At 40.2% G+C, this 14,268-nt stretch overlaps 1 protein-coding gene across 8 annotated transcripts in view; it reads right to left on the bottom strand.

The window, feature by feature from the left end:
• Positions 1 to 14,268, bottom strand: part of CUX1 (cut like homeobox 1) — a 268,491-nt gene that overhangs the window by 80,961 nt on the left and 173,262 nt on the right. For all 8 annotated transcript variants that reach the window (XM_082776240.1, XM_082776233.1, XM_082776234.1 and 5 more), the window contains exons 10-11: positions 4,545 to 4,649; positions 1,295 to 1,483 (exon numbers count right to left, since the gene is read on the bottom strand). In XM_082776240.1, the coding sequence (XP_082632366.1) occupies positions 1,295 to 1,483; positions 4,545 to 4,649 (294 nt within the window). The remainder of the gene's footprint in view (positions 1 to 1,294; positions 1,484 to 4,544; positions 4,650 to 14,268) is intronic.

Here is a 14,268-nt window from a genome sequence, read left to right as displayed (position 1 = left end):
CAGCAAAATCTGTCCCTCACTACCAGACCAGCTCCTTCCTCCCCCATTAAGAGTGTGCCCACATGGTGACAGATGGGCAGAGACTGATACCATCGATACAGGAACCCAGACTTCCTTTGCTCTACTGAATTTTCACAGAAATTCTGCAAAGCTGTCTTAAAACATGTAGAAACTGTACCGAATGCAACACTTCAACTTTCACCCCTAGCAGGTATTTCCCTCCACATAAATTATACTACACCAGAGCAAAACTAGTAACCTCTAAATAATGTCAGAATTAGAACAATTTGTAAAGTTTCAATTGAGCATTAAATCATTCTGATAGTGGAAAGCTACCCACGCCACAGTTAGAGCTAAGTGGGTACTATCAGCCTCCTGCTTTCAAAAAACTCTCAGACTATAAAACCTACAAAACTATGAAGTCTTTAATGGAACAGATAAATTTATCTTGTTTACAATTTGCAGCTCAGAGATGGTAGAACAATGAAAGAGACAGGAGTTAGAAGAAACTGATTCATAACAGATGTCAGGAAACATTTCTCATGCTTACTGATAGATCAAAATTGTGTGGGATAGAGCAACAAAGAAAGTAAAGCTGCTGAAGCAAAAGGTAAAGAGGTCACTCACAAAACTGTTAGATGTTTCTGCTCTTCTAGTTTTAGTGCAGTGCTACTGGTATACAAACGAGCATAGGACTGGATTGCTAATTATAAACGGGAATTACTGTGCAGCAAACAACAGTGGAAAAAAATTTTAAATGCTTATTAAGCCTAAAAAGCCTTCTCTTTGTGTCTTAATTTCACTTGTTTTCATGCTCTAAATGACACACTTCCCCTTTCCAATGGGAGGAGAGCCAAAGAGAGTAGCAGGTAAATTCAACCAGAGCACAATAAACTGCCATGGCAAATCTGCAGTAACAACAATTGGAATGGGAGTTAAGTTTTAAAACTTAAGAAGGATTTTCTGTGCCATTTTAATTTTTCAGTTCAGCTATTTCACTACCTATCCATGGTAAATTTTTTTGGTGGTAGTGGTTTTAATTCCATTGGTAATTCCCTGTTCTGCAAAAACAAATTTCAAAACAATGAGAACTAGAAAAAGGCAAATTAAATTTCTACAAAACTGTGATCACTTGAAATAAAACATCACAGAAACATGAATTCAACAGTATCCTGAGAAGTAAATAGCTTTTACGGTGCCTCTGAGAACCACAGAAAGCTTACATTAGTAAAACCCAATATCGGTATGTCAGCCATATCCTTCGAAAGCTGCTGAGCACAGAACTGAGCCTTACTTTAAGCGTGCTGTTCTTGGCGGTTAACTGCTGCTCCAGCTGTGAGATTTGGCTGCTGGAGTTCTCCCGCAGCTTGGTGAGGCTGCCCTGTAGTCTCTGGACATCTTCTACGAGCTGGGCAATTTCCCGCTCCTTTGCAGCCAATTCTACTTCCAAGCTGGATCGTGTTAGCACCTCGATGGCCTGCTCCTGATGTGAAAAAAAAATAAAAAATTAGATCACATAAATAAATAAAGACAACAAGTTTGAATTCAGGGCAGTTAGGTAAAGACCAAGCATGGGATGGAACAGCATGAGTGACAGAAACAACTCCTGAACAGTACTCCTGTGACTGCATGAATCCAGAAGATGGACCCTTTTACTCCCTGGGACAGCTCTTTGGTAAAATGCAGAACATAAATCTCCCTATTTCGTAAGTGTACTGGAAAGATGCAGTAGTGAAAGTCAAAGTACTCTATTTATATCTATTTATTATTAATAGTCCAAGAGCTTTGACAACTATGAAAATCTGTGCTAACAAAATACTAATCAGATAAAATATTCTGAAGTAATGGAGCAGAATTTCTTAATCAAGAACAGCAGACACATGTGCCTTTGGCTCTTCATATGTATGCCACACATTTCAAGTGAAATTGTCAAAAAAAAAAAATGCCCCAAACTGCTATTTCCAATGAAGTTGCTCTTTGCATGAAAATTATTCACTATTAGGTTATTGCTAGCAACTGAAGCCAGTTCTCCATGGGAATGAAGATACACGTGATGCCTGTAAGACAAGGTTATCCTGCCTATGGTCTGCACTTCTAAAAATTCCCTTCCCTATACCAGAATCTTTCTTCTTCCAGTTTCCCATGGCTGCAAAATCTGTCCTCAAGACTGAAACATCCTTGCTAGACTGACTTTCCAGTAGGACAAGAAGTAAGAAAGGGCAGAAAAGGAAAGAAGATAGATCTATTCAGAAAAGTTAACACAGACTGATTGCTCTAGCTCTTGTGTCACCTCTTGTGTTAAGAGATCAATAGTTATAATTGGAGAGCTCTGAACCTCTCTTCCACGAGGAACACAAGGAAACCCCTGTACAGATCCAGGGAGCACGAGGCAGCCCAATGCTGAACGCATGTTCCATTAAAAAGCCTAAAATGCAGCTTAGAAAGGTTAATGGCTGTTCCTCACAAAACACCGGTGAGGTAGGAACGAATCCATTTACCAAGAGAGAAACAACGATTTTAAGCATTATGCCAAAGATCCTATGGGGAAAGAGCTGAGACTTCAACCCACCAATGCTGTCACCCAGGCACTTTCCTTACAATTCACGATGACAGTGCAGCAGATTGAAATATACTCCATACCCTCTTTTCTGGAAAATACAGGTACAACAAAATACCTTTTCCATATCTGCTAAACACTTAGCTTGATTCTCAGTGACTACATACCATTGTGTCTCACAGAAAGCTGCATGTACGAACAGCAGTTAACAACGCTCTCCTATTACACTGAATTATACTTTTAACTTGAAAAAACCTCTAATTTGCTTGCATGAAACATCACAAGTTGTATAATCATCTGCTGCTTGTGCCTATTGAGACTAGAACGTAGAGTCTGAAATAAGATAGATAATGATCATTTTCATCCTGCAGTAGTTGTCATATTAAATATAAATGAAGTGCAGAAGTACTATTAAATACAAGAAAGACCTAATGTTAAAATAATGATAAGACTAGGACACCAGATAGGAAGAGGCAGGTAATTCACAGTTACAAATGATATTCAGGCTTCTTATTTTCTGCTCTGCAGCCTGCTTTTCTCTCTTCTGACTTCCTTAAGGAAATTCTGGGTCATATTAATAGGTGACCAAACATACCCGGAGGACTTACAGTTTGTTACTCATTCTCTCCAAATATATTTTAAAGGCAACCATGTATTTTTCTGATACCAGTGTCAAGCATATATATGGCTCACAAGGAAAAGCCAACATAAGGAGCACGATTTGTTTGCTAAATTTGTTGCTTAGAAGTAGACCAAGCTTCATTTAATCACACCTTTACATTTAAATCCAATTTCTCCTTTGGCAAACAAGAATCAGAATACCTGTTCACCTGTGATACCTGTTCACCCAGGACCAGCTGGAGTCACAGAATTGCTGAACAGCTTGGGTTGGGGGGGCCCTTAAAGCCCACCCAATGCCACCCCCTGCCATGGGCACGACCCCTGCTGCCAGCCCAGGCTGCCCAGGGCCCCACCTGGCCTGGCCTCGGCCACCTCCAGGCCCAGGGCACCCACGGCAACCCGCTCCAGCCTCCTCACATCCCACCTAGATCTCCCCTCTTTCAGTTTAGAACTGTTTAAAACCATTTTAATTTAAAACTTTAAGTACTGAAAGGCCGCAATGAGGTCTCCCTGCAGCCTCCTCTTCTCCAGGCTGATCAGCCCTAGCTCCCTCAGCCTCCCTTCACAGCCGAGGTGCTCCAGCCCTCTGACCATCCTCGTGGCCTCCTCTGGGCCCGCTCTCACAGCCCCACATCCTTCTTGTGCTGGGGGCCCCACACCTGGAGGCCACACTCCCTGGGGGGCCTCAGGAGGGCAGAGCAGAGGGGACCATCCCCTCCCTCCCATGCTGGTCCTCCGTGCCCACCGGGTCAGCCCAGCCTTCAGAAAAAAAGGATATATTCTCAATTTTCTAGCTTCTTTTATTGGATTTCTGTGTGTGTTTTTCAGTTTAGGTATATTCGGTAAAAAACAGAGTGATACTGACTTTCATTTCCAGTTTCTCTGGCAGCCCATAATGCTAAGAATAAGAAAACACAAGACATGGGCATGCAACCAGACCCACTAATGCCCTTTGGAAAAAGCTGGTTAAAGCCCCTTGGTCTAAGGCTCTGGGCTTGAGGCATGTGTGTGTTAATGGCCCATCAGGACACTCTATTATACAGCATTTCCGCTTTATTTTTCCTCTGCTGAAGCTCCTATAAACATGAAATAATTTCTAAGAGTTGCTGCTATCTGTTGGGTCTGGCAGCAGCAGGTCATCATACCGGTCACCACGAAGCAGAACGATTTCTGTCCTTTTCATGGTCTTTTGCAGCTACCAACCCCCTTAGAAGTCTAACAAAACTGCAATCCCAAAGGAACACAATTCCATTTCAGTTAAAATATTATTCCAAACAGATATTTTTATAGCTGCGAGCATAAATTGAAAGAGCTGTACTGCAGGAATGTCAGAAACCTGTAAGAGTCAGTAAATATTTTCTCTCACCACATCAGGTGCCTTCTGGATCTGCGTAGCGAGTTGGAGAGATTTGTTAGCTGACGAGAGCTGCTCCCTTAAGGTCTCTGCCTCTCTCTGAGCCACCTCTGCCCTCTGAAGGAAATGAAAAGGGGTGAAAAGAGAAAGTACATTCAGTTTAACAACTGACAATTATTACAAGAACATTCATCAATTCATGCCTGACTGAATATAATTGATTTTCCTAAACACTCAACCTAATAAATGTTAGAAAAAAACATAGAATGTGATGGATTTTTATTTTAAACAGTACAAGGAAGAAATAATTGAGCGATTATGACAGTAATTTAACGCTAGGAGCAAGGAATCCCCTGCTGATACTAATGCTGCGGCCCACTGAATTTCCCAGACTGAATAAATACAAGTGGAAATGGAGTCTTTTTATTCAATTTCTTTCTATTCTCATAGACCAAGCAGATTTTATTGCAAGGTTCCTCATGGGAACAATTCTCATGGGTAAATGCTGAATTAAAAGATATTCTGACCATTCTCTCTAACACACATACAATGTTGAGGGCTGTCTTTCTTCAGTAATTATTTCCCAAAACATGAATTGTTAGATTCTGTTCTTTCAGCAGGTCTATTTATTCAACAATATTTAACCCTAAACTGACAATTTTGCACAGATCAGTTATGAATTGTTGAGGATTTACACGGTATCTAATATGCCTGTGACTTGGCTACCAAATGAAATTGCCATACAAATATTGAGTAATAACTGAAAGGAGAAATGCAGAATTATGAGGAAAGATTATCTGTACAAGAGTTTGGGTAGAGACAGATGGATCAGTAACTTCAGGCAATAAATAGCAAAGTCTTTTCCATAACTGCCTATTAGCTTATGTTAAGACAAGTGAAACAACACCTGGTTGTTTTTACAGTATATACTCCTTCTGGACAGTCTCTTCTCTCTTTTTTTCAAAACACTCTGCTTACCTCCTTGAATAATCATTGCTTTCCACCTGGGCTGTTCCATGCAAATCACACCACACATTCACCAGAAAACAGCTAAAATCCCACAGCTATCTCCACTTCTAAGACGTATCACCAACCTTCCAAACCCACAAATTGCCCCCAGCCAAGGCCAGAACTTCTCTTCGCTGGCTTTTGCCCTTTACACTAATGGGTCCTGTCCCTTCCTTTACTGAAAAAAAATAAAAAAAAACACACTTCTATTTTTAAACCACCAAAACTGTCATATTTCTGTGTGCTGGACTCCTCTGTTTTTCAGCTAATCCTTTTGAAAACCAAAGTCATTTAAGCATAGTGAGTATAAAACCCTGCATATCCCTCTGTATGTGCATGGTCTTTGACTTACTAGTCAAAGCAGAGCCTCTGCCTGCATGTTTAATCAATCAGTAAACTAACAGCAATCAAATACTAAGTACATCATCTGCGCTATTTGCTCACAACATTATATTAAATGATTTTGCATAGGTTCTACAGCTGTAATTAAAATGTAATTGTAAAAAGTACAGTAACATGGCTCTAATAATCAGAGCATGGGATGCAACCTATTGTGTGCATGAATAAAATGGTAGCAGCACTAACAAGAAAGACAGAAAAAGGGAAAGCTTATGCTTTTTATGCGGCTGGATAAGATTAGGTTAAAATCTGAGCTAACCAGATGGATTGAGAATTTATTTTCTTGCATTTCGTTAGATATGGACGTGAATATATTGATCGAATAACTGCTAAGCAACTACAGCAAAGCAGGACAAGTTACTGCACTGTGGTACTGGCTCTTGCATCTACTGTTGTATAAGTAATGGGTTTTGCAGCCTTAAGCAATTCTGCTGATGGCTTCTATTCACAGCAGCATTGTTTTGAGAATCTATTCAGCTTGCATGCAAGCAAACCACAGAGGATATTTCTAATAGATGTTACATCTGCATATACAGTAAGCTGTCAGCTGCCCTTTCTGCAAAGCCTCCCCAGCCAATTCAGAACACCTGTTGTAATCCTGTGAATAATATTAGACAAGATTTCATACTACATATTGTTAAAAATGCATCAACGGAAACTTTGGGCAATTCTGTTTGGGAAATACTGGTCCATTTTTCTGTGTTTCCTCCCCCCCCCCAGAACTTAAGCTCTTTAGAGTCAGAATTATAGATGTGTTCAGTGTCTGGAAAGCACTTTTGGGTGCTATTGCAATATAAATTATAAATTACACACAAAAACCTATTAAAAGAATGCTATGGTTTCAAAATGGAGCACTTAGAAGTTTTGAAAAGCCCAGCTCGAGACTGGCTGCATGTTCAGTCTCCCCTGTGCTCACAGCTTTGCGAGGCATCGGTAACTCCCCACTACCATGCTATTTCTATTTTCCAACGAGACCTCCGACTTCATACGACTCTCAGGATGTATATTGCTCAGCGAATGAATATTTTGTTTTGTTCTCATTCAGCGTGTGACCTCTGTGGCTTATTTACTGAAAACTAATCCTACCCCCCTCTGCAGGCAGAATTAATCGCTTCCTCCTGGGCTTTACCCTGCTTTTCCCCACTACAGGACCTAAGCGCTTCAGAAACATTAATGAATGTGCTGTCACAAAGCCTCATTTTGAGCTACGTGGGTTCCCCAGACCCCAGTGTACTTCCAGCCATGTGCTTGGTGTGGTGGTGCTGACGTTGTCTCCTCCAGACCTTGCTGCATGGCTCCTGAGTTTTGCCCCATTTTTCACCCCCTGAGTATTGCTGCTGCCCACCAGGCAGGACAGGCACCCTGTGTTCTGCAATCCTCACCCTGCTTGTTTGACTCCCACCCCTCTCTGCTTGTCATTTTGTCCCCTTCTAAAGTCTTTCGGGCATTTGTCCCCTTCTAAAATCAAGTGGCATTTTGGTCTTCTGAGAACTTAATGGTGCCTTTAGCTGCAAGCTGGCCAAAGCAAGCTTGTGCATTGAGCAACCTGACGAACGGACACAAACTTCCAACACTTGTCTTACCCTGATGTTCTCCTCCTTCCTCTTTCCCTCGCTGGTTCTTCTCCAACTTTCCTCGAAGCAGCCCTGTCCTGGTCCTTCTCCTTCCTCCCTGCGCCTTCTTGCTCCAACCTCCCCAGCACAGCCTCTTTCTTCTCCACCTCCTGGTCCTTGTGGTCCTCCCGTTCTCACCCCAACATTGCTCCTGTCCCCCTTCCCACCCAGCGCCCCACGTCAAAATGGCATCGGCTCATTACACCGAAAAGAAATGAAACCTGGCTGGTTAATGTTCACCCGGCTGGCGCACTTATAGGCAGCAGCATGCTCGGGACAGGCACGGACATCAAAGCCCACAAATTCAAACCAGATTCCGTTGAGTTTGTGTGAACTCTGTTTTTTTCAGACATTTACAGACTGGCCAAAATTGGGGCTTCTTTTTTTTTTTTTTTCCCCTCGCTACTTGAAGCAACAGAAGATACAACCCTGAGAAAAAGGCAAACCCTCCCTCATCAAGTGCCAAGCCCCTTCTCTTAAATCTGGGCACAGCAGGCTCCTCACCAAAACAGCAAGAACAACTCCTAACATGTGGGAAAAACTAGATTTTTTTTCCTAATCTTGTCCTTAGAAATGGTTGAACAATTTTTCCTGAATAAAAAAAAAAGAGTATGCAGCCAGAGACAGACGCCCAGTATGGAAAATGGCTAAAACCTAGCAATCTTGCACAACTCAGAGCTTCTGGAAAGTTCACACAACCTTCTCTTCGTGTGAAACTATCCTCTTTTAGCTGAGAAATATGTATTCCATAGTACAGTTGTGTTTCATCATCCAGTGCTAAAACACTCTTTCTCACTTCATAATCTATGATGAGCCTAGACAAACCTTGAGGACCACAACAGTCACAATCCTGGCCTTGATAAAGACCACTCAAATTCAACACTATCTAGAAAATGATGTTTTTCTGGATACCTCAGTCAAGCAATTCCTCCTAATTTCTATACTGCTCATTTTCAAGCCTAGAGTTCCCTCCCTGGTAACAAAATATTTCAAAATACATTCATTCTCCTTAAAATAGTATGTAAATATTACACTCTTCACAGTAAAGCCAGTAGGTCATGATCATAATGTTGCCGTGTGCTTTCCAATTAAAAAAAATAAAAAGCCTTACACAATATATTCTGTTTAAATTATTCTAATTGTTTCTTGACAAGATAATGAATAGCATGAACTGAGTGCTCTTCTACTCACAGTAAAATGTTAATTTGATCAAAGACCAGTGGTGTGAATAGGAAAATGAGATACTTACAAGCAAAAAGTATAATCTTTCCCTTAAAATTCCGTGAGGCAAACTATGCTTTCTTATTACATGCTAAATCCAGGGCTGTACGTGGCACAATCTTCCTGTGGGCTAGGGGTGTATATTATCACAAGTAAATCTGTTGAAATCAATGAGCCCAGTTATGGCAGTAATCATCGTGCTCAGTTTTAAGTGCTTGAAGTTCATGCTGTCTTGCTTGCAAGCCACCCCAAAAGCCATGTTTCTTGGAGTACAAGATCTTTTAAGGCACTGTTTCAATGTGCTTTAAATTTTTTTCTCACTTTTGAGATACACAAATTTATTTCAAAACCTTGAAACCTCCCCAGCTTTCACAAAACAACAGGAAGGTTATCAGAAAATCTGTGACATGAAAGACTCTCCAGGGCTCTGGCACCTATTTTTTTTTCAGCAATGGAGAATTAAATAAGAAAAAAAAAAAAAAGGACAAAACAACAACCAACAAACAGAAGAGGTTGGGTTGTCTTCATTCTTTTCTCCAGGCTATTCTGCTTTTCTTTCCACATTGAAAGGCTGCCAGATAAATGTATTCCCAACTGAAAGCCAAGCATTTACAGGAAACTCCCGTGTTTGTATGAAAATAATATTAACCATATTTTGCCTTTATACAGTTCTTTTCCATGCAAGGATCTCCACGCACTTTATAAAGTAAATGTTATTATTCCCATTTTACAGACAGTGAAATTAAATCACAGAATGAAGTGAATGACCTCACCTGCTATAAAATGGCACAGCTTCACCAAATTCAGGAGAGCTGTGGCATACCACGTCAGCAGAGGCTCTAGCTCATTGCAAAGGCAGTCAGAAATAAAAAGCAAATACTCTGGCACTATCTGTGTCCGCCTTGGTGCAGATGAAGGAATCGTGTCAAGATGAATACCCATCTTCATGGGAACACAAAAAGGACTGCCTTGTCACCAGTTTTGCTACCACTGGCAGTTCAGAGCATCACTCCCCTGTGCAGTACTTCCACCAATATTCCACCAAATTGCAATATTCTGTTGCATTTGTGTTGCTAAGTGAAAGAGGAGAATTTATTCCATCTGCTGCTTGAAAACATACATATTTTATAGCAATCTCACTTAGTGGGAATATCTTTGCAAACCATTTTCCAATGTGATTTGTTAGAGATAGGAAGGCACCATAACCAATGAAAAAGAGATTTAAAAAAAAGCACCTTGAGAACAGGATTCTTGCAAAGCTGACCTAGTGAGACTGTTTCTACTTCTACAACAATTTTGTTTCTTCTTCTACAGCTGTTTTACTTATTGTAAAGATAGTTTGATTACTTATTGTAATGATAGTTTGATTAAAAAATGTTAAAAATCATTAGCTTTTCCCCTATAGAACTTAAATTCTATTTCTTTGGAATACATGCTACTGATTCAGTCCAGATTCTTTAAAAAATGGTTATGTATTTTAGAAAGAGCAGTTGGTCTTGTTTTATTGATAACAGAAGTTCCTGTATTTTGCTTTTTTTCCCTCCAAAAAATAAGCAGAAGAAATCTGGGAACACGATCAGCACTGTGAATACGGAAAGAAAAATCAATGGAAACATTTTGCTTTTCCAAAGGGATAACATGGCACAGACACAAACGAAAAAAAAGAACACCATTAATTATTTTTCTATAACTTTCACAATGCAGCGTACAGAAAAAATAACTCATGTTCTTTTTCTGTTATTACTCTCAAAATCTATGAATACCTGTATCTGAGACTTTTTTCCAAGTCTGCCTCCTCCTAAGGATTAAAAAATACAAAGTCCAAAGACTCTTTTTTTCTAAATAATGTGAACTGAGTGTACGAAGTCAGCAGATGTGGATACATCAATGACATGAAACTACAAACTTAGACTCAATACTAAAACATTAAAATGAGACTCATCTTTTTCTTAAATGAAACATTCCCAAATATTTCTGTTTTCACACCATGGATATGATTGTTTTTAACAGAAACCTCAGAGACTGTTTTTAACAGAAATTTCAGTGTTTCTCATGCGCAACTGGGTGACACCAAGTTGCTAGATAAAATATAGAAACAGGATAATTCATTTGAATAAATTTGTCATTCCAAATATTACAACTTACTGCCATAAACACTTATGAGCAAGGTATAAACTTGAAAAGGTACAGAAAAGAGCTAATCATAAATATTTATACAAAATATACATTCATACAACTGTAACTGTTGCACATGCAGAAAAGTACACTGGAGCTTCATTAACTTCACTGATTGAAAATGGTAATATTCTGGGAATCAAACAATAAAAAATTCAGCGATGCTATATCCCAAACTATGATAAATTATTTATTTTGACAAGTAAGGGTAGTTTAGTTTTAATTATTTATTATTATACTTCGTAGCATATCAGAAAATATGCAGTGATTTATTGTGCAAAATGAAATCTTAATAAAATGAGTCCCTTCCCCAAACTAGAGGATTATTAAATCTTCATGGAAATGTGAGGGTGAGCTCTCGGGGTTATTTTCGCTATTGGGCTGGCTGGTTAGTAAAGTGAAAATGAGCAACGCCTATTGCATGTAGTTTTATTTTGACTTCGGTTCTTCAAAGACCCAAGTCATACGACCTCGGGGACTGAGAGAGAAACAGATCCTGCACAGCCAGCTGCCGCTGTGCAGACGAGCAGTAGCATCTCACTGCTCCAGCAAGAGGGGGCTGCTGGGTGCACACCTTCAGACCTGACACCCCTGCTAAAGCTACTCATTATGGAGCTACTTAATTGCTCCTCTTGAGGGAGACACATGAGAAGAAGCCACTTTTATGCAGCAGTCTTGTCCTTTTTGTATTGATTTATACCTCTCCAGACTTCAAAGCAGACCACCACCGACACCCGCATCCTCGCCAGGACCTGCCTCACCCTAACAGCTGGTGCAAATTGCTGTACTTGAGTTCCTCTCTTTGAGCTCTGCCAGCCTGAGCAAGACTATCCCTGCTGCAGAACACCACTCAAGCTCTTAGATTACTCATATGGAGTGCCTGGATTAGCAGCTGATGAAGGGCTGTCATCTGAGCAGCCGTGCTGCCACCGCATCGCTACCTCCAGCACCAAGGCAACCCCCTCCAGACTCCTCTGCCCCAGCAGGTGGCTTGCTCTGCTCAAGCCAGGGATTTATTTCTCTATGGTTAGGGGTATGGTCTGGGGCAAAATTCAATTTATACTTCAAATTTGAATGAAGAGGAATATATTTTTTGGTCACTACTCCTTTTTGTTTCTAAGCAGCGAATTGCAAAGCTCCCTGATATTCAAAGGTAATGATTTCTATGAGCTAGTAATTTCTTCTGGGGGTGACAGCGCACCCAAACTGGGTCTGGGGGTGATAGCACCCAAACGAGCCCAGAAAGCTCCTGAATGAATCAATTTGAGGATCTAAATAAAGAAAAAAAAGTGGGAGAAGAGAGGTGATGGAGTCTGAAGACTCCAAGGATGGTCCATGCAGCTGCTGTTCTTTACCCAACAGGACGTGAGGGTAGGAATCACATTAACTCAGTCCCCACAGCTTCCATCAGCCTGAATATGGAAACCTGGATGAGTAGGAGTACATCCACCCACTCATCTCCGTACAACTGGAGAGGGAAGCAGCATTTTCCACCTCTCTTTAAGTCAGGAGGGTGCCCTCATGTACAGCAAAGGAGGTTGGTGAACACCAACCCTGGATTTAAAAGGGGCAATAAAGGAAAAGGGGATTTTCAAGAAGTATCTGATATTTAAGAAGTTAGAGCAAATATATTCCATGTTTTCAGAAGAAACATTTTGCAGTTCTGTAAACTCCTACTGTGAATCCCAGTCCAGTTTGGGTCAGTCTTAATTCCAGAACAGCAAAGTATCACATCAAAATCAGCAAGGCAGACTATTTAACCTTAGAGTAGGAGTCATGCTGAGCATTACTCTTTAAAGGTAGCCTTAATAATGGGGAATAAGTACTTACTGAAATGGTAAAAGGAAATGTTAATTTAACTATTAAATGCATAATTATGTTAAGTACTTGTTTCTGCAATTGTAACACTTCAGTCTGATGCAAACTCACTTTTTGGCCTGTGCACTTGATTTAATTTCTTTTTTTTTCCCAACTGTAAAGTGAGGCTGCTGCAAAGATTACTTAGTTATAATTTATAGAAGTGTTGTATAAAGGTAAAGCATCACACAAATAAGGACTATCAGGATGGTCTGGCAACCAGCTGTGCTACTCCAGCGAATTCGCCCTTCCTTCCCTTCTCCAGCACACTCCTTGTGTTCTTCCCCTTGCTGCTGCTGCTTGTCCCAGGTTTTGGTGAGTTGCATCAACTTCCCAATCCCACAGAAAATGAACCTGCCCCTCTCACCCCAAATTCATGCTCCTCTACAGGCAGTGAGATCAATGGACTCAGTGAAAGGTCCCCACTTGCAAAAGCTGACGCTAGGGAGGGGACAGGTAAATGGCAGCCTGACTGGGAAGGACAGGAGAGGGCAATGGGGAAAGAGGAGACAGAATTACCTCTACTGGCATTACAGCAGTTTGGATGAATTGCACACTGATGTTTATGTACAAATCTAGAATTCACCGAATTACAACAGAAATAAGGATTATGCACATAAGCAGTTACAAATTTCGACTTGCTAAAAAAAATCCCAATAAAGTTAAAAAAAAACAAACAAAACAAACACACAGAAAAACAATCATTACAGGTTCTTTCCAGTAAGATAGCAAAATATCTTCAGCATTTCTATGTAAATGGTTATCTTCCATTTTAGTATGGCAACGAGGAAATAAGAAATACCTGTTCTTTAATTACAACAACCTTTCTATTCAGAGAAAAGAAAAAAAACTGCTGGGTAAATCATTCCTACAACTCTGAAAAATGTGCTGCCTTTGCAGAAATTACAAAATAATTCTACCAAAACATCTTTTAACACCTACATCATTTCTAAGAAGTCTACGGATTTTCAAATAATTACTAGCACTTTCATAAATATTTAATGCTGTCTACAAAAGTTCTTTGACAGAACTAAAAACCCACTGTACAAAACTCAATTTTCCCTTACTGACTATATAATCAACCCAACAACTTACAAATCTGCCTTCTGCCTCATTCATATTTTTCCAATTTATACAGAACTAATGTAAAGGATAATATACTTGCTGTGATTATCCAATCACACATAACAAGATATTATGCAGGCCAGGGTTTGGAATAAAAGGACTGAGGCTAAGATTCATGACTGGTTAACTTATCTACAAGAGACAATCCTCCACTTAACCCCAACCCATGACTGTACATCCCTCCCTCCGTGCAACTGGAAGCAAGCTGCTCTTGGGTAAGCTTAAATTGGATTATAAAACCATAACTTGAGCGACTTATGATCTGCAATCTCTGACCTTACCTGACAGATGGATTAATGAAGCTCTCTGACTAAGAAACGCCTGGTTGAGGTTTCTCT

This window comes from Aythya marila, assembly GCF_965140915.1.
Source record: "Aythya marila genome assembly, chromosome: 20".
Lineage (NCBI taxonomy): Eukaryota > Metazoa > Chordata > Aves > Anseriformes > Anatidae > Aythya > Aythya marila.
Note: the sequence above shows the minus strand (reverse complement) of the source record. Positions and strands in the feature narration are given on the sequence as shown.